This window comes from Strigops habroptila, chromosome Z, assembly GCF_004027225.2.
Source record: "Strigops habroptila isolate Jane chromosome Z, bStrHab1.2.pri, whole genome shotgun sequence".
In the NCBI taxonomy this organism is placed as follows: domain Eukaryota; kingdom Metazoa; phylum Chordata; class Aves; order Psittaciformes; family Psittacidae; genus Strigops; species Strigops habroptila.
In genome coordinates this window covers 17587259-17608968 of record NC_044302.2, presented here as the reverse complement: position 1 = coordinate 17608968, position 21710 = coordinate 17587259, and the positions used below count along the sequence as shown (strand labels likewise).

The following is a 21710-nucleotide window of genomic DNA, read 5'->3' as shown; positions in this document are numbered from 1 at the left end:
GAGGGGGAGGAGAACAACTTTTGTGACCAAATCCTGATTCATCATGGAGAAGCACTGTAAAACCAGTGGAGTATTAGAGGATGTAAACCATAGCATTATATGTCCTTTTCTATCGAGTGAATTATGAATGCTATCTCCAAAGAAACAAGAAGATAAATCATAGTTTTCATGTCGTGTGAAGTGCTCACACCCAAACATGAGCATTTTAATGTGATAATTTTATCAGTTATTTGTTGGCTTTTATTTGACACGTTATTCAGCCAGATCTGCAGCCTTACTAAGCAGAGTCTTTCTGCAATTGTATAAATTATCTTCTCTTGTTCAGTGAATGCCCCCAGGCTAAGGTGAAGAGGACAGATGAATACAAATTAAGATACAAGCCCAGCCACATTGAAGGTGATGAGTCTCAGTTCAGACTGGAAAAAGAGTGGTGGTTCTATTCAGAATTGTCTCTGCCCTTACAGGTGGGGTGATGTGATGGCCAGAATTGGGTAGGTTGGGAGTCTTCAGAAACACTGAATGTTGGTGGTTTTGCCTGAGTATTTCGTCACTACCTAACAGCTTCCACGTTTTAATGCTAGATTAGTGCATTAATTGTCATTTGTTGTCATTTTTGGAGACAGAACCTCACTGCAAACAGCATTCTGTTTGACCTTTCCCCATAACAGCTCACTGTCCTGGTGGGATAGGTCAGAAGACGAGCTGCAGTGACTTGAATCTCAGATGGGAAAGAGATGTTGAGTAGAGGTACTCTGTCCAAGGAGGTTGTAGGACAGATGTGGAGGTTGAAGCTGGAGATCAGGGTTTCTCACGCCTGTTGCTACAGCAGAACAATCACTCTCTAACTTTGCAACCTTGGTGCAAGAGGACAATGGTCCTAGCTGAGGACCAGCTGTTGGGGGCATGACTGGGGGGTTAAGGAGCCAACATTTATTTTGCACCAGGTGGTAACTATTAAGGGAGAGATCCTGACCTACGCTGTACAAGTTTGTGCTCAATAACTCCCATATGGGTTCAGTTAATAAACTGGCCTTGAGAAAGCACAATCCTTGCTTCTCATGTGCATCCCATCTCACCTTTCTTCCTCTCCTCTCATCTCAACTTGGGCATCAGCTCCTGGGCTAGCTTAACCACTGCTATATTAGCCCAAATTCCACTGCATGACACAGGACTAATTGGAACAGCACTACAATAACTGAGAAGGGAGCAATGCCCACTCGTAACACACTACGATATTTTATCTGTCTTTCATGATGGATTTTAGTATTCTTTTAATTTCTTTTTTTCCCTGTTATGGCACTGGAATCCCTGAATCTGTCCCCCAGCATAAAGTCCAGCATGACTTCAAAGTGCATCTTGCATCATTGCCAGTGAAACTAAAACTATATCTGGATAACAATAAGGCAACTGATTTGGATCTTTATTACGTTGCATGCTACCCATCCTGGACCGTTTCCAGCTGGTGATTACTTATGGCATTCTTATTTACACTTCAGATAATCAGAATCTGCTGTAAAGCTCAGAGCATAAGTACGATGCTTTTAAAATCTCCTGTACTGAGATTATTATTTTTATTTACATAACCTTTTAAACAGAAGAAAGGACCTACAGGATAAAATATTTTCATATATGAAGACATGAATAAAGCATTATAAAAACATTTCTAATTACACTGCATAACACAGCAGTTTTCTATCAAATACTTAAAAACAGCCTTTACCTTTCATCCCCCAAATTACAGAAACAATAGAAGTTTCTCATTTTCTGGCAACATTTTCTTTCTATCAGTGTAAGACCTACTCTGTATCAGATTTTTAAAAGAAAGCCCTTGCCTCAAGCACTTCATTTGTATTGGTTCCATGTTTAGTCAGTAGCTTTTGTAAAATTGATGAATATTGTCTAAAGGCAAGTGCAGACAGGCAAACAGATCTGTATCTTCTGCAATTCATTTAACCTGACTCACACGTGCAAGTGAACTATTTTACCTTAATTCTTTCATGGCTGATGAAAAGTAAATGTAAGCAAAGCCGTGAACTTCACCATTTAAAAAGAATCACTGAATCTAATGTTAGAAACTAATCTATACTCTCAGCTCCTCCCTGAAAAAAACTGACCTTGGTCTTCATGCTTCTAGAACACCCAGGCTTGGCAAACAGCTGCTATACGCACGACATCCATTAGAGGCTGCGCCTTTCAGCTCATCCAAAATAGAAATAGAAATCTTGCTGGAATATAAATAGATTGCCAAAGTATCATTGCAACATGAACTAAATTATAACTATTTGAATGAAGCAGAGAAAATATTGAAGTATTTGTCTGCTTCTAGTATGCAGTCCCAACACAGAAGTAATTTACACTTGATCTCTCAGTTTTTTTATAGATATTAACCTTTAACCATGTTCTCGTTTTGGGGTACCCTTTGGCATTACTACATGCTTCAAACAGCTCCATCAACCTTACTCATGTCTTTGCTATCAAATCCTGTGGGCTTTGGAGATACGAAATCTTCTTATACTTCTGTATCTCAATCGAACTCAGTCAAGTTACACTTGATTTAGATGATGTGAGACTGGAATGCAACATAGAGCATTAATCCTCTTTAACCACTTGATTATTGGTATTTTGCCAGTGAATCACAGGTCTTATCCATTCCGCAGGTGTTCATTTGTCTGTCATTGCCATCCATGGCTTAAACGAGTGCTATCTGACTGCACTGAAGCTAGTACTAGTTCAGCTGATTCACTAGCTTAAATCTTCAGCACAGAAAAGACCTAGATTCATGTATTTTTAAAAATTCTATTATTGCTGCCAGCAGTCTCTTAATACAAGGAAAAAAAAAGTGGGGTTTGTTTTTTTGGTTTTTTTTTTCACCACTGCTGGAAATAATTATTTGCTGCTCATTTTTTAATAACTATGCCTCCACTTCAGCTACAAACTACAGCATTGATGTGCCTTCTCTACCCTTAATGGCTGTCAGATTCATTTCAATATTGTGATCACCATGGTTTCTAGTAGGGCTTAATTAAACACAAAATAATCATAAAGTAACAGCATAAACAAACAAACAATCCCCTCAAACGCTATGTTAACAGTGTTACATCATTAGCTTGTTTGAATTCATCTTGCTCATTTCCAAAGTAATATCTGTTTCTGTGAGACATGCCTTTCGAAAAGCAGAATTCCCACATCTTCAGCTAGCTTTTCTCTAAGTGATCTCCAAAGTAAACAGTATCTAGTGTGGCATTAATCCAAATATATGCTATCTGCCCACTGGTAAAGCCAGCTTTAGATAGTGAAGGAAAGAAAAAGCTATGCCCGTGACATAGAATTTCCAAACGTTAAGAAATCTGTGGCACAAAAGACAATAGATAAATGTATAGATAAAGGTTATAATATTTTCAAACCCACTTTAAATAATAATTTATTCTTCAGAGAGTCTTTACATTCTACAGGGTGGCTAACAGTTTCTGCAGAAGTCTTGGACTACAATGAAAATGCTTGATGCAGGTCTTCATACTTTTGCTGGCACAGCCACGCCAAAGGTGTTAAGAGGTACAACCTCTACTTGATGTAATTGTCTTGGCAAAAGCTGGTAGGTGTGGACACAGTTTTATACCACTAAAACTGAATTTTTGCTGGCCCAGCTTCTTTAACTCCAGGGAGGTCTGGCATATGTTATGCTGTCAAAAGTACAATTTTCGGCAGCAGAAGCCCTGCGCAGAGTGCTTTGCTCTATGTAAGCCCGGCCTCAATAGTGAGTTTAAGCAGAAGATTAACACGAGGCATATTCATTTCTTTGTGGCAATGTCAAGTTCTGAGTCTCTCCGGTTTCTTTTGAAGTGGTAATACAGACAGTGCTGCTTCACCATAATATGATTTTCTTTTGCTTTCTATGGCAAAAGAGAAGGCGTACACCAGCTCAAGTTAAAATAGCAACTTAACCAAACGAGAAATCTCTCTCGTTCACAAGTGCCCTGTATCATCCAGCATAGAATTGTTCTTTTTATAGCATGTTACTACAAAACAGATCACAAACAAACAGCTCCATTTCTCATAGTCTTTCTGGTTTTGTTCTCATAGATCTCAGTAGATCAACACAGATGTTGCAATGTCCAATATCACACTAAATCTGCTCTCAGGGGACCTCACACCAATTGGAAACCCTTACTTAGATCCATCAGCTCTTCAGACAGGATTCACAGGATTCAGAAAAGGATTCACAACATGCAGAAACAAAGTAATGCTTAGGAACCAAATTCTGAGCTCCCGGGAGCCCAGGAGGTGGATCTTTCACATCAGAAATCTCTCCCAGCACTGCTCAACTGCCGTGATGAAAAGCAGCAAGAAAGTCTTGGGATCTATGTCAGGATACTCCTCCAGAGTTCCTCATCTGAACACATGCTCTAATGAGGAGCCACTGCATGAAGGGCTTTATCCACCATCTCCTGCACCTCCGTCTGTGTTAGTGGATGAAGATGTCACAGATCTACTCTGAAGCTACCCAGCAGGCCCACTACAAGCTGGCCTCTTACTAGGACACCAAGATAATGGATTCTGCTTTGTCACAGGTGTGAGCTACACCTTGTGTTGCTCAAACCTGTCAAGCCAGAGGCAGCTCTGGGCAACCATGGAAGCTGAAATTTAGACTCCAAGGGAACTTGTGTAAACATGGATATCCATGGGCTGTAGGGTCAATGGGAATTAAGAGTGGAGGAGAGAACTGAGGCTGGTGTTCTGGACTTCAGGTTTTAAAAGCCACCCATTTCTGTAGATCTGGGGCCTGGTCTTCTTTATTACGAGACAGTACCTAAGGTACTGTGGGAAGACTGGTAAAATCTGCATTGATACATAAAATAAGGCATGTTCAAGGAATCATAAAGCTAAAAAGATTTATGATAAACTGCAAATGATGAGCGTCAATAATTCTAGGCTGGAAGGTCACTTGTTATTCTACCCACTGAACACGATTTTGTAGATCAGCAATTACTTCTTCAAGATCATATGGCAGAGGCATATTACACTCATCATCTGTCCAGAAGGGATGGCTTTCTGGTTTCTGGTCTTCTGGCAAGCTCTCGGCTGCTTCTGACTGGCATCTGAAATGAAAGGTAAACAGATGAACTACTTAAGTAAAATTGTATGAAGAAACTGAATACTCAGTGAGGATACATTCGTGCATTAATTCCAAGAGAAAGATGATAATAAAAAAGAAATACCACATTTTCTGACCAAATGGATTGTTCATTTCCAGTGGATTTCTGTTGTAGGTTTTGTATTTTCTATAGGGATTTCTCAAAAAGCCAATCACAGAGAAAACTCGGTTAGTGCACCTTTATATGGTGAAGTATTTTTTCATTATCTCAGCTGTTATTTAAAGTATGTGATTAAACCATTATCAGATTTAAATGTTTGCCAGTTTCCAATGTATTACTAGATTATTGAGAAAGATTAAACTGAATTTACTGCATTAAGGTCAGGGGGGATAGATTAAACAATATTACAGAAGCTGGACTAGCTTTGTAGATTCTGGAGATTTACAAGTGTATCAACCTGCTTAGCTCTGAAAAAGGCAATATAAAACGAGAAAATTCTATAAAGATAAATGGAAATGGCGGTTAATAACAACTTCCAATGATGAATAGGTGGGCAAAACTTCAATAAAATTAAATTAAGAGGTTAGTGTATGGTAGTCCCCAGAGAAGATGTTTAAATTACAGTGTTTTTTATTAAATGGATTATTCATCAATACTACTGAAGTCTATTCAACTGAACTGCAGCCTGCAGAGGAAAGTTTTGTAAGTGGCAACCATCACGTCTCTTAAGATTAGGCTATAATACAACATGCTGCACCAAAAAAACGGTCACAGTTCAAGGATTTCTGCCCCTCTCTTTTCCCCTCCTCTTAAACAATTTGCATGTTGCTGATTAATTCGTTAATGTTTGCAACAGGGCAAGACACAGAAAAATGCTAAACATCACTAATTTTAGTATATACTGCAGGTCTACGTAGTTATTCAAAGAGCTAACAAGCAAATTGTAGAAATACATTTTTGCCTCTTGTAAGACATTTTTTAAAATTCGTGTTCTACAAAGCATATAATTTTGGTATAAATTTTCAAGTTGTTTTACACATATATACGTCTTTCATCTCTGCAAAATGAACTCTAGAAACATTGACACATGCAACTTCCTTGTCTACACTGTCAGCCTTCTGGAAGAGGCTGTTTCCAAATGAAAGATGTCTTCTTCTCTTGGGAGTTATTAATGGCAGTGTAATGCCCATGAGAAAACATACTTCAGCTTTACACCCATGTTGGTGTGTGGTTAATTGCCGCACCAGCATCCTGACCACTCAATCCATCGTACATTACACTACAAGGACAGTATTAACACATAACATTCCAATATATCTTCAGCTCTCCAAATCAGTCCCTGATAATAGCATCTGTTAACATGCACTAAGTACTATTATGTAGCACATCACTTCATAAATAATAAGATTAGCCGACCTCAGGGCCCTGGGAAGAGTAATGTGTTTAAATGTTCTCATTATTTATTTAAAACAAGAATTAAAGGAACAGAAGCTACTTGTGACAATCCTCTTAGCATAAATATTAAACTGTTTGCATTGATAAGCTGCACTGTACAGAATAACAGAGGATTTGTTTTGCCGGCTGCTTTATAATAGTTGTTAGAGCAAATGCAGTTTAGTGTATGAGTTCTGAGAGGTACTTAACTGATTGTACCATCATGTTCTGAAAACACTTTCCAAATTATGGAGAGGAACAAGAGAAAATTAATATGCAGGGGAAGCTGAAACTAATTACAGCATAACTCTATAAGGCTTCTAAAACCTTGCTTTATTTTCTGTCTTGGCACAAAATAATACACTCAATTTACTGGGTAGTATAAGATATTCCAGTTTAAGCATTTCAATCTCTAAGTGGATAAATGAACCATGTAGAGAATATTGCAGATGACAAATCAAGAAGCTCAGCCAGTAAACACTGCAGGCATGTTATGTGGTCTGCAAAACTGAGAATAGTTGCTCATGGGCTGTCCAGTCACAGCATCATTGTGACTGCTGCCACAGTTACAGCAACACAAATGCCTGAACACCAAAAGTGAGGAAAAAGGTGGCGTGAGAGAGAAAGGGAAAAAAGAGACACGCAAGGTAATGAAGAGGGCTCTGAAATGGTGAAGAAGCTAAAAGTAGGTACGTTTCTCCTCTCAGTGAAAACTGTGTTGTTAATAGCAGATGTGTGTGAGAGAGAATTAGGGTGCAAAAGCAGTCCTTTCCAGATGAGTGTATTACTACTGATTTTAACAAATTTCTGTCAGAGAAACTGTAACTACAATGGTCTTTAATTTGTAGCAGAGTAATAGACCTGAAGATCCTGCAGAAGGATAGCAGCACCATTTTTAACTGATGCAGAGCAAAGGCACTTAAATAACTGCACAGAATTACTTCAAATTCCTTTATATCTGAGACAAGATAGCGAACATAAGTTAGCAATGATAACTCAGAATAAAAAGAAATTCTTTCTTTTCCCAGATACAAAAGAATTCATGAAGCTCCATGTCTGAAACACTGCAAACACTGAAGTATGATGGTAGTGGGAAAGTACCAAGATTTCTAGTATTGTAAGTTAATTAAAATATTATATATCAATTAAAAACTGTTACTTGCTTTAACAAAGTCAAATCTCCAAAAGAGAGTAGATCTAATCTGTGTGTATCATACGCACAAAATGTGTTAAGAGTGGGAATAACACATGATCTGACAGACAGAACAGATGCCAAACCAAGAGGCATCTTTCATACCTTATTTGCATCAGGAGAAGAGAAAAACTTCCATGACATATTTCGGAGCAATTTTCCTCCAACACCCTGATAATACTACATGTTCACCAACATAGTACAGAAAGGATGATTTGTCTAAAGATATGCAAAATGCACAAAACTCCATGGTCCCTACTTTCTTGCTAAAACAATCAAGACCTGTGCCAGTTTCAGTTAAAAAGTGCCCATTTTTAAGGAGCATTTAGTTACTACTGTGCTGAATACTCTCACCGCCTCTCCCCTGTAAACTTCACACATTTTTGAGCCCCCTTTTGTCTCCTTTTGCCAAAGGGACTTTGATCATTAATATTTACCAATAGCTAAATATTAATTTAAGTTCGCCTAAGTCATTACAAACATTGGTATGACTGTATGACTATTTGTATGACAATACATAATGCTTCCCCTTGGAAGGTGGCTATTTTCACTGTGGGCAGGTGCACATTCATGGGACAGACAGTTGCCTGGTTAGAGTCCCCTGGGCTGCACTGACATTTTGATGATCAGGGTGTCAGCTACATTAGAGACACTGATCACAACGCTAAAATTAACCAAGCTAGCTAAAGTGTGTGTTAATTACGAGTATGCAAGCAGTCAATAAAAGGTTAATGCAAAAGTCAAGGATAAATTTATTTCAGTATTGCATCACTCTACTGACTAAATGACTAATGTTATGCTTTGTTTTTAATCGATGTATTTTACAGTAATGCGCGAGCCATTGATTTGGAAAACAGTCATCTTTCTAACAGTTAAGTTTTGCAACTAGTAAGTATCAAGTATCAATATACTTAAAACACTCTTTTTTCAGAGTAGATACTTTTTTGTTCTGTTGTCAGCAACCGGAATGCATATAGGCCAGGAAGTGGTCACAGGTTCTCCTGATGAATGTGAGTAATGCAAATAAGAATTATTAGCTAGGAACCTAAATATGGTACTGTGAATTAGGGTCCCTGGATTCGATTGCAGTGCTTGAGTGTTCGTCTGCTCCACAGAGGTATAGTCAAATCAGATCAATAAGGGTCAATTTGTGGCTCAAACTGCACAGGCCTGTTAGGAGTGAGGAGATGATATGAACAGTCCTGTTTCCTAGATGGTACTAATTTAGCTGCCTACCCCTGGCAGTTCAAAGACCGACACAGAACACGTGGAAATTCATAAGGTAAGTCGAGGAACATGGGTCTGGCCATCTTCCATATGTACTGGTATGGTCAGAAAGGGAAGAAGGGGTATTTGCTCTGCATGTGCAAAAGTACGCACCCACCCATACAGGCTTACTCTATCATTCCTGAAATTATGTTTTACACGGGAGATATTTCCTTTCTCCATTCATGCTAGGATAAAGGTGTTAAGGAGCTGTTATTCAGAACTTCACAGTATCTTTTAAATCAATAGCCCAGGTAAGAACAGTGTTCAGACCACCCTACTAAGACAAATGCATTCATTAAACACATACTGACACTGGTTAAAATGGTACAATACTGCTAACCTGGATGATGCTTTGATAACAGCAGTAGCTTTTCTAGACAGCATCTTCCATTCTTAATACTCACAATGACTTTGCAAATGTGGGTCTGATCAAATATGGTTTATTTATCACCATTCCAACACAGCTCTGCTCTGTGAACACAGATCCCAACAGCACAGGTAACACAATAGAGCTTTGCTTGCAGATTTGGATTTTTTCATCCTTGTCCTTCAAATCTTTCCTCTGCCTGGAAATTATCATGCAAACTATGCATAGTTACTCTAATCCCAGTGTTAAGATTATCCTGTGCCATTTCAAGCTGACATTCTTAGTTGCCAGAGCATATGCAAGACAACACAGTACATTCTCAGCTATCTGAACTGTCATGTAAAGCACAGAGAAAATATGAGATTACATACATCAGATACATACAATTACTCAAGTAAGTTAACCTTGAGTTTTCTTTTTCTAATAGTGTATACCATTGACAGGTACAACAAATTTACTTCTGCTGCTGAGTGCATCACAATTAAAACCTGATACCACTAAAGTAAAAGATGAAACTTCCAGTGATTTCAACGAGGCCAAGATTTCAAACACTCTTCCAGAAACCAATCACAATAGACATGAGCTAGAAGGCATAATAATAAAAACCATCCAAAAGAAACTATGGGAGGAATGAAACAGGTTGAATATAGTTTCTCAAAGTGAAATTTAGCAACGGATACTGAATTTAAATGTTTTATCCATTTACACGGGTGGTTGTGTTATTGGCAATTGTAAGTCAGGTAATACAATGTGGAGTAACAAGAGGTGATGTTCTGTAACTTCAAAGTTGCCATAAAAAGAAAAAATATGTTTTATCAAACTGAATTTCTCACTAAAGCACACAACACCTCTAAAGTAAAAACTCAAATTGATGCTGTAAATACATATTCTCCTTCCCTTTTGGACATAGATAGGATTGGGATAAAGTCCCTAAGAAGTCACTCCCATTATTTGAAGGACTGAACTTTCACATCTCTTCCTGAGAAATTAAAAGATGGAAGGGAGAAATGTAATTCATTATAAAACTGACTGGGGAGAGAAATCTGAAAAGCAGCTGCTTTCCAGTTGGGTGCCTGTTCCAGCATCAGCTATTTCAGAAATTACTATATGCCAAATTTTAAGTTTTCTTGTACTCCAGGCACCTGCTTGGTCACAGTAGCTGGCAACAAGTGAAAAATTTCAACCACTGATTAAGGTTTAAGGCCATCAGGTAGACTGCTGAGAACATCATTATGCCTGGATCTACTTGTCAGCGTGTCCACCACATACCAGTGGTGATGAATGGGACATTCTGCCAGCCACCCAGTGAGGAGCTGCTGACCTCTGAGATCAGTCACTGGAGGGGACCACGTGAAGCCTGCATTGCTCCTACCTTGCCCCATAGAACAATATGGGGGTCAAACGGTGAGGGCAATTATATAGGTCATATCTCAGGCAACCCCACTAGAGCTTTAGTGTACCCATAGTCAAATTCCAGAGCTCAGCACAAAGCTGAGACAATTGCAGAAACGTGCAAAACAAAAGGTGCTGGTTTCACAGAGGTGGAAGGCATCTTTCCTTGCCATTGGGGAGAAAGGACATGTTGTTCTCAAAGAACAGCGAAACCAAACACAGTTGAAGAAATGGCAACTCTTCCACTGGGAGCCAAACATGCACCAGCCATTACATCACCCGTGCCCACATTGGCATGGACAGAACTCCAGCCCAGCTCAGCTGTATCAGAGGGAAGCCATTCCTATGCTCTCCTGGGAATACTTCTTCTGGAGATCTAATCCAAGACATGGGAGAGGATATAACATATAAAAAAATCAGTATTTCAGCTGGAACTTCACCAAAGTTGAGGGGTTTCACCAAAGTTTGGAAAATGGGGGTTAGTTAATGCCTCATTGTAACACAGGTAAGGGTGGAATGTTTTCTAATCTCTTTTTTTCAACTCTGTAAAACATAATCAAGAAAATATTTGCAAGTCTTTCACTTGGTATTATGATTAACTGCCATAATTTCTACCTTAAATACAGTTTCCTGGAAAAAACCCAAAGGACAGAGAAAATGTAAATACATTGAAATGGAACAGTATGAAAAATGTTTCCTTTATATGGCTGTAAATTCTTTATCTTCATCACCAACAGAATCCTATTTTTTTTTTCCATGCCCAAACTGGAATTTTTAAAGTTATTCATAAAGTTATGCATTCAATCTAACCCTGAATCCAAATATATCCTTCGCTTTTTCAATTAACCAATCAGAAAGCTATGAACTTTGACAGAGAGTATTTTTCACTTTTTCCATGCTTGTCCCTACTGTGACTCTCCACATCTAAAACCAGGTTTACGCTGCCTTTTAAGAACAAAACAAATTACATCAATATTTGACTTTGCAAACAAGATTTCAGAAGTTCTGGTACCAAACAGGCAGTGAAATGAAGTGGCCAGATGGAAAGAGAGCAGAGTGCTTCATTCTTTTGAACATCTGATCCCCAGTGTATTCTCAAGGAGTCTGTCCCACTTACATTAAGTCACTGCTGATGTTCTTTCATGTGCTGTAACTACAGTGTGCCCAGCCATAAGTAAGGGCTGAGACTGGGACTGCATTTATAGAAGGGACAAAATGAGTTTGTTTCCAGATAAGAAACTTGAGAAGAAAATGCCAGATTTATGAAGGGATAGAGGCAATATCAGTTAAATTTTAATCCAAGAAAAAAACATGTATCAGCTGCAAAATATGCAAGTAAAAATACACATGATGGCATGTTAGAAGATCTTTCCTGTCTGCTTCTTTTGAAAGTTGATAATGACTTGTGTCATTTGGCTCTTACTACAGAACCAAAGTTTACAGTCACTGACCCAAGAGCTTTATGCCTCCGAAGTCAGCCATTCCCTGGAAATGAGAGGCTGCCAAAATATCCTGCGGCATCACTGATGACACAGCAGAATAGCCTGAAAACAGCCAGCATTATCCCTGTGCGTACTTCTACAAAGTGAATCTATGGTAGAGTCCATCTTTTAACACTGGCCTGCAGAGGGTGTTTTGCTGTTCCATGGAGAGGCAGGAGAGAGATCAATAAGCTGACAGTGAAGAGCTTTAAGTGATAGTTCCATGACCTTGAGAATATCAGAGTTGCTATTGTTACTCAAATTGTAAATCAGGTAAGAGAAAAACTTAAATTGTTAATACTCTCCAAATGTTGAAATAACAGCAACCAAAGCACTGGTGGAGTCCAACTGCTAAGAGTTTTCAAGTGGTGCACCAGCGTGCTTCACAAGTACTTGTAGAAATACATGAAAACCTCAAAAACTATTTTTTAAAGAATGTTTTGCTCTGCTTTAACTGTAGAGAGAAAAAAAAAATCAGGTTTTTTTCTTTTTGCTACAATATTAATTAAAAATATACTTCAGTCTTTCTAAACTATCAAGCGAACAAACTATGGGAAAGATTTGCTGCACAGTATCTTCAGCTACAGAGTGAGGATTGTAAGAGAAAGCCCCAAAACCTCAGAGACATTCCAGGTCTGGGTAGGAATAATGGAAGAAAAGAGGACACAAGAAGCTCCTTTCTCTGACATATTCACCTTTACTGTGGGTGAATTAATAAACAGAAATCTACCCAAAAGATACTTTTGATGAGATTATCAATGACCTTCCTTACCACGTCTACCAACTCCACCCTACCAAAGGGCAATACCTAGTAAATGGCACTGCAGCAACTGTAATGCCACCAAGAACAGTGCTGGCATCAGATGCGTGATGCAAACCTGGCTTCTCCAGACAGAGCTTTTCCTCTCCTCTGTGGCCTCTGTTCAATAGACCTAGAAACTGTCCATGAGAAAATCAGTGCACCTCCTATTCCCACAAGAGGATGGCTGTGTGGGGCAGCCTCCATTCCATGATTGGTTGATTTTCTTTAATTAAGAAACATCACTGCTCTCTATAATGTGGAGGGGGTAGGGAAAACCCCCAGAGAAACACTGAATAAATAACATAGAATTTGCTGAAAGATGAAGTTTAATCCAATTTAACCTACAGGTCTACAAATTGTTCCCTTTCAGCCCTGTTTCTCAGATGTTTTTGTTTCCCATTTTCAGAATAATACATACAAGCAGTGTATCCGGATGGTATGAGAAGCACGTTCATACATATTTATACACACAGCCCTTCATACCAATACCTGCAAAAAATCCCATCAGTCCAAAAAAGACAGCATTTGGGAGGAAATTTTCAGCACCACAGACGTAGATTTAGTTATATACTTTTCATGATCAGCAATGGGATGTGAGTTATTCCCTCTGTGCTGGGAATATTTGGCTTTGACTTCAAACAACATAGAAATATATAAACCTCAATACAATTTATATTCTCTCAAAAGGAACCTAAAATGCTCTAAGCCTTTGCCGAGGCATCTGATGTTCCAGTCCCCTATGTTGCGCTGTATGATCAGCTGTTTTATTTCACCTAGCATTCTTGCTTTCCTATGATTTTTTCAGACAAAGAAACAAAATGTCTGCTATACACTGAGTATAAACACAGCTGACTTGTTTTCCCCAAAGTATTGATTTTATGCACTTTTAAAATAACTATTTTCATTCTGTTTGCACAATCAGCTGGGGCATTGTTCTTCTACATTTGCAGAAACACAGATGGAATTGCTGATTTGGAGCCTTTGGAGAGATTTTACAGTATTCTCCAGAATCTAAGCTTCTATTAAAATAAGGTTTCAAGCACTTCTGCTTGTGGAGATAGCCTGGACAATGTAAACTGATGCATGGTTATCTTGTTGAGTCCACAACCAGACAGACAGACGCAATAGCACCAAGGGAGCTGTGAACTTCCCCCACTTATTTTATTGGGTGTTTACTTAGGTCCAGATGCTCCCCTCTGTTCTGCAGAACAGTGTTAAATGACTGAGAAAAAGAAAGGAAAAGGAAATGGAAACAAAAACCAACAAAGAGGAGAAAAGGAAATCTCCACAGCCTGCTTCCCAGGGGGCTACAGATGCCCTCCCTCGCCAGTATTAGACTCCTGGAAGCTCTGGGGCTGAGCCATGCATATGGCACATTTTTGAAAAGATGCTGTATTTTCCAAAAGAATGCCAGTGAAAAGTTAATGATGCTTCCAGCATCATGTACTGTTTCACTTTCTCTTTTGTACTCCTTTTATGTGGATGTCATACGGTCAAGGAGAAATGTAAACATTGGGTGGTTTTAGATGACACTGCAGGATGAGGACCCTCCCGTTTAATGCCCCATCATTTAAAGTAAGGAATCCCATTTTTCAAAGAACTTCAGGGTTTGCGGGCTCTGGACTTCTGCAAGAAAGCGGAAACATTTTTCTTGTTGAGTGTTTTCTCCTGTGTTTTTCTATAAGACAACTTTTCATGTTAATAAAAATCAACTGCTGTATGACAAATCCCTATCTGTTATGTGTAGAAAGTAAAATCAACAGAAACATGACTATCAGTATCACTTGATCCTTAAATCAGACTGGACAGAAATGGGCTATATCTTTTCAGCTTCAAAGCTACGTAATCCTTTCAAAGTGCTCCCTTCCAAAGTGCTGCAAGCTGCTAACACAACCCATCCTCAAAATCCCGCAGCTTCCATCAGGAACTAAGCAACGGTGACATTGAAGGGGCAGCACTGGGGAGCAGAATGGAATCACAGACTTAGATATTTGTAGTAACTACTGTGCAAGAAGGACTCTGTGTATGATTTTACATGATACGGTCCTTTGTTGATATTTCCTAGAGAGAGTGACACACAGAGGTTGTGTCCCAGAAGCCATACTGTCTAGCTGCTCTGGGACTGTTACTGAAATACAGCTCTCATTAGCTTTTTTTCATTCAGGTGCATTTGCACTTTTCATTAGCCAAAAGAAAACTACGATAGACTGGGAAAGCCAAAAAACCACAAGACTAACTCTATTTGCATACTGAAATTAAGATCTTGTTTATCACTGTAACTTGTGGTATGCATACATATGTGTACGTATATACACCTCTCCCTGGATATATACTCACTTATATAAGAGGAGCTTACAGCACATTTTCTGGCAAAAGATATGGCCTTGAACTCCTATGTGGCTTAGGGAACAAAAAAAAAAAAGGTTTATTGTGCTGCAGAACTACATTGTCTTCCCTGTGTTGTGCACCTCGGCTGTAGCCTGCAACCAGAATGTTTATAACATATATTGGAACTAATACTATAAGAGCAATGCAATCCTATGGACTAAAACACAGTTTCCTTTAGGTCAACAAGAGGTCAGACAGAAGCAGGAGAGAACAAATAATAGGGAAATGAGAAAAACAGATACAAGAAAGGCTGTAAGTCTCAAAGAGAGGAAAAAGAAGTTTAGGAATAAAAGAAGAAAGCCTCATGTAACTAATCACATTTCAATCACTGCAGAATTTCTCCATGGCTGCAGCTTTATTCAGTGATATTTTATGGATAAATCACTATAAAAATATACCACCAAAAAAAATTCCAGTGCTGGCAGAGAAATAGACTTGATGTTCCAGGAAATGCTATAGTGTAACATATATATATATACACACGTTACATATAGTGTAACACGTATATATATGCCTATATATATATAGGCACAAATAAAAATCATATGGCAACAATATGCTAAATATGCTTCTCTACTTCTGTAGGTGGAGTAATCTTTCTGATTACCAAACAAGACCTCAGAATTTTTTCTACTTATCCTTTGGTTTTATTATACATTACATTATACATAGGTGTTACATATCCTTTTCTATTTTAACTTGTAAATAATGACCATTGCTAAAATACAATGTGAATAAATGCATTTCTTATTTTCAACTGCATTAAGGGAAGAAATTCGGTGTTACAGTTCAGCATCACTATACCTCAAAATTTTGCAATTAATGTAATTCTGCAATACTTTTAATGCCAACTGAAATACCAGTACAGACTGAATTGATGTAAAGTTATTAGATAGGAATGCACCTTCCTTCATAGAATATGACAGTAATCAATTTAAACACACAATAAAACACACACATCTCATTCAGCCCTACTTTCACAGACACTATTTCCATGAGTGTTTAAAAAAAGTGCAAGATCCTGATCCATAAGACTCTATCAGGGGTCTTGAATTCTCTCAGCACCAGAAAGACTTATTCAAGTCTAGTGAGTACCAAAATGCTACCAGTAGGTAAAACCTAAGACACCTATTGCAACAAATGCATATAGCTTTTCATACTATTTTCCATGGTGTAAGGGATCTTTCTGACTGCAATATCAATGACTTTAAACCACAGACTAAGACTTTAGACCTTTTAGTGGTGCCAACTCACTTGTTTTATATGCTATGATATATAGTCCTGGCTTTGAGATACCTCTCACTACTGATGCTTTTGATGCTTTGTTCTCTTTTTACTTTAGGATGGAAAATAACAAATAATGCTGAGTTCTTTTCTTACTCTTGAATTCTTCTGATGTCTATCTTCAGGACTCTTCTAACATCCAATTTATGTCATTCTTTCTCTTTCTTATGCTGTGAATTTGAAACAAAAGAAGGTAACATAATATCATAAGATCTACAGACGATTGAAATGGCCTTCGGAGTAAACTTCAGAGTTATTCGTAAAACTATCTTGCCTCAACAGAAAGTAAAAAATTGCTTTTCAATAGATAATGCAACTACTCTTGAAATTCTTGGATGAAGTTACTGCCATAGGGAACACTCTAATGATAATAAAATATATGGAGCCAATGCCTTAAGAGCAGTTCAGATGGGTTATTTTGTTAATATTTGCAAGGCACAACTCAAATTCATGCTCAAAGATCTACGTACTTTTTCTTGATTAATTCTTTATTATAAATTGGCCACAAAACCTGAAGTTTTGTTAGTTAGAGAAGCTAACATCTTCTGTGCTGACAGACTTGCAATGCTACTCTCACATTATTCAGTCATAGATTTTTTCTTAAAACATCACGTCACAATTCTGAAGACCTCTTATATTAGTTAATTAAGGATCAGATTCAACCCTCTATCAAATTTGAGTAAAATGCAAAGTCATATATTTAAATCTCATTTAGTTTAGTGGAATTTTTAAATACATTTCAAGTTCAGCACAGGCTTAAAAGCTTCACTGTGTAGGGTCCCTAGAGATGATCTCCACATCGGTGGTCAATATACATATCCACGATCAACTGGAACTTTTCTTCAGGACTTGAGGTAGCCATCCTACCCCTACTCTAGTACCTATCCTCACATTGAATCCCTGTATCACAATGACCTGTTCTCTCTAATTCATTATGCAATGGGCATGAATCTTCCATGTGTTACCTGAAGTGATGCAGGACTACAATAATGAACCAGCAGCACTTCTCAGGGATTTCTGCCAAGTAACCTACATAGTTGCCACACTTTCAGATTCGAATTCTGTGGATAATGGTGTAATTTTTGAGCCCAAGGAAACAAAAATCTTCTTTTGCTGGGTGCCATAAGTTGTCCACTCCTCTGTATTTTGCGCAGATTCATGGGAAATAAAGACATACACATAATGAAAAGTATCCATTTCATTACTCTCACAAGAGACCTACTGTTTTGTCTTCGTTCTGTGTCTGCTGAAGAACAGTTATATAAACTTTATGAAGAGTGGATGACCTTGGCCTTCCATATGTTTTATTTTGTCTATGAATGTTTTATTTCAGACTCCATTTTTCCTAGTTTATTGCTCGCCAGCTGAGCTATGTTAGTCATTCCTTTCAGTGAATTGCTGATGAAGTTTCTTCTTCCTCTGTTACAAAACCACTACTTTCCTGAGCATGCAACACACCTAGTATCCCTCCTACTTGCTTCACTTTTTCATATAATATCGTTATTATATTAATCTAAAATACAAAGTATGCATTCACCTTTTTCTTTGCTTAAATGCCCTAACAATGACAGGCCTGGCCTAGCTACTTTCTGCTAACAGATGCCAATTTGATCTCCCTTTTCCAAAGCTTAATGACTTTATTTACCAGGCTCAGTTTACTTATCATTGGCTTGTGTGTGTAACCAGAGTGAAACACTGGTGAAATCACACTGTAAGTGCAGGTTCTCGTCAAATCCTCAGAGACTGCTCCATGCACTTCTTCCCCCCCTTTTTTCTTTTTCCTCCTGACAAGATATTAGAAAAATACTGTTTCTTTACATTTGTCTGATAATTTAAACCAGGTACCAATCTTCTAGAAATATTTGTAACCTTTCTAATTAGAAGGTTTGGAATACATTGAAGAGAACACCTTTGCATTATGAAAACTTCGGTGCTTAAACAATTAGTTTGCCAGTCTGCCTTTTGGACTTTTTACTCAGAAACAACAAAGGATGTTATTCTCTGCATCTCTGGATTTTAGGAATCAAATAATCTTCTACTGATGTAAAAAACCCTCTTGGTAGGAGCCAGCTAGAGCTGTGCCAGGAAGCTGTTAACAGTGTTCAGATCCATTTTTTACTCAACGTGCTCCAGAACACACACAAAAAGAACAGACTCCATCTCTGGATATTGCCAGCCCTCTTTGAGATGTTTGTCTGGCACTATGCTGTACTATTAACTTGTAAAAGACTGAAGAACTCTGTGGCTCAGTAATGTTTATTTGAATTCTGGAAATTACAAAGACTGTTAGAGTGCTACTATCATGACAAAGGAAGTAGAGTGATTCAGGTATCTATAGGCCCTATTGCATATTGTTAGGCAATAGAAAAGCTGGTACAGGATTCATTTGACACATAGTATCAATATATAAAGCATGCCAATCAGTATGTTTTTTTCTGGAAAATAAATCATGTTGGACAGACCCTTCAAGATTACAAGTTCAGTTACTAGACAAAACTATGGAGGAATAGGATGAATTGATTTACACTAGCTAGTGAATGACTTTTTTTTCCCAAGTAGCACTGAATGTCAACAGAACATATACCGCAAGTGAGTAATGCCTATCAAATAACATAAAGATAAACATCAATGGGGAATGACTACTAAATGGTGACCCTCATAAGGGATTCCTCCAGAGAGCAATACAGTAGCCAGTATTAATCACATTTTCATCACTATTCTGAAAGTAAATGGCAATGATCTGCTACTTGACAATTTCTGCAGATAGCACAGAGACTGATATGGTTAAAAAACATCTGGACTTAGTGATCAGGTCACTTAGAGATCAGGACCAAATGCGTTATAGAACTAGATGCAATGATAATAGAACTAGATGCAATGATAGGGAGACAGATGACTGGAAAATTGATGAGTTTGTGCTCCAAACCACATGCATCTGAAAACAATGTAGATATTATCCTGGACAACCCAAGATGAATTCCCAGCATAGTACCTAATCCTTCTGGCTTTCACTAGGTAGACAAATAACATAGAATAACATAGAGACGAACATGGAATAACATTTGTTTCCAGCTTTTTAGAAGTACATGAAAGAGGGCAGAGAAAAGAGATTGTGTAGACAGGTGGAAAATAGGTGATAATAATTAACTCAATTTGCTTCACTTATCAGATTTAAAACTGAGAGATTGAAGGAAAACAACTTGTTTGAAAGAACTCTCGTCTCACAGAGGAAGCTGGAATTTGAAAAAGACCTCAGAGAAATTCAAATATGCCTGGTTTTTTTACAGTGAAGTCAATCACATACTGGGACAAACTATTAAAGGAACAGAATATTCTTCATTTCTGACATCTTCAAATCAAGAAAAGATTCCTGCCTGGAAACCATGCAGTTACACAGCTAGCACAGGGATAAAAGGATAAAATTTAGTAACTTGTGATAGAAGTCAAAACAGCTGACATAAAAATCCTAAATACAATGATGCTCAAACTTCTACACAGCCATTCTTTAATGAGCTTACTTTGAGTAAGACATTAAAAATTCCTTGTCATACATCTTGCTGTAAAATTATACATTCTAATTGGAACGGATACTCCAGGAGAATGAAAGAAAACATAAGACTTCTATTGTCAAAGCCCCAGAAGTATCAGCTTAGCCTTTGAACCCAACACCACTATGGAGAGAAAAACTCTGATGCAGGGAATAAAAACATTTAGAAGCATACGTATTCTCCATTCTATTGCACTTGTTATAAATTGCACGGGTATAAATCTAAACTTTTAATATATATAGGTTTAACTGAAAACAGGATTGACCAAAAGCAACACACACACACATATATTTAATACATAAATTACATGACTATATATGAAATTATATGAAATTATATGAAATTATATGAAATTATGAAATTAATTTCATATATAGTCAAGTAATTTATGAAGAATACTCAAGACATGAAAACATAAGTGAACAGTGTGTTTATTGTTTCATTTACTTTGTTTCTCTTAAAGCGTCTGGGAATCACCAAAACATAAAAGGTCACAGTGAATCAAAGGACATCATCTGCTTGTTCAAAATGTCATTATGGAAAAATCAGGAAAAGGCAGCTGTATTACAGGTCACCTTTCCAGCTCTCACAGACTATTAATGGAGAAAGTCTGTCCTTCACAGTGCATTACAGGACCAAGGTCACCTGGGAAACCACAGGGCCTCACCGGCTACCCACATGACCAACTTGATTAGTCCCAGTAACCTCCTGCCCTTGCCAATGGACTGATGGAAAGTTAAGTTTTTCACAGCAGATTGCTAACTTCGTGTTCATGCTTTTTAGATGCACAGTAATACAAGCTAAAGTGTCTGAGATTCATCCAACGCACTCAGTTTCAATTACTGTACAGTGTTCACCACTGTCTATTGGAATGATCATGAGCATTGCAATTGTCTTGATGATCACAAATTCTCTAAACACAAAGACAGTCTAAACTCAAAGATTACGTCAAGACTCAAGTCAGCTAAAGACGAGTGAAACTTTGGCATAGCTATTTTCATCTTATTCCTTTTGACTGCCATAAACCAAGCAATAGGAACACATCACCAGGAATAAAGTTTTCTCAAAAATAACCTGTAACCACATGCCAGGCAGTTTTAAGCACTGCCTTCAGAATACCAATAGACTAAACCCATGCTTCCAATATGCGCAAAACTTATGAGCTCTGCATGTTTTGTCTATACAGAATCCTCCAACCTATTCCCATAACAGCAAGAAGTTTGACATATTAAAACATAATCAGCTCACTACAATAAACAAATTACATATAGTATGAAATCTATGAGAATCCAGTGCACCTTCCTTCTATATCTTAAGTTTGAACAACAAGCTACATTAGAACACTGGAGAACGTTTCACTGAACCAGCAACAGGTTGTATCAAACTTGTGGACTTAGGGAACCTCACAAAATAAGGTGCTATGGAAAAGGGCAGTGAGAAATCTCTAGGTTGTAACCATT

The 21710-nt window shown here is 37.9% G+C and overlaps 1 protein-coding gene across 3 annotated transcripts in view; it reads right to left on the bottom strand.

Moving 5' to 3' along the window:
* Positions 1-4043: 4043 nt before the first annotated feature.
* Positions 4044-21710, bottom strand: part of FTO (FTO alpha-ketoglutarate dependent dioxygenase) — a 248238-nt gene continuing 230571 nt past the window's right edge. For all 3 annotated transcript variants that reach the window (XM_030512880.1, XM_030512883.1, XM_030512881.1), the window contains one exon: positions 4044-5096. In XM_030512880.1, the coding sequence (XP_030368740.1) occupies positions 4946-5096 (151 nt within the window). In that variant the 3' untranslated portion in view covers positions 4044-4945. The remainder of the gene's footprint in view (positions 5097-21710) is intronic.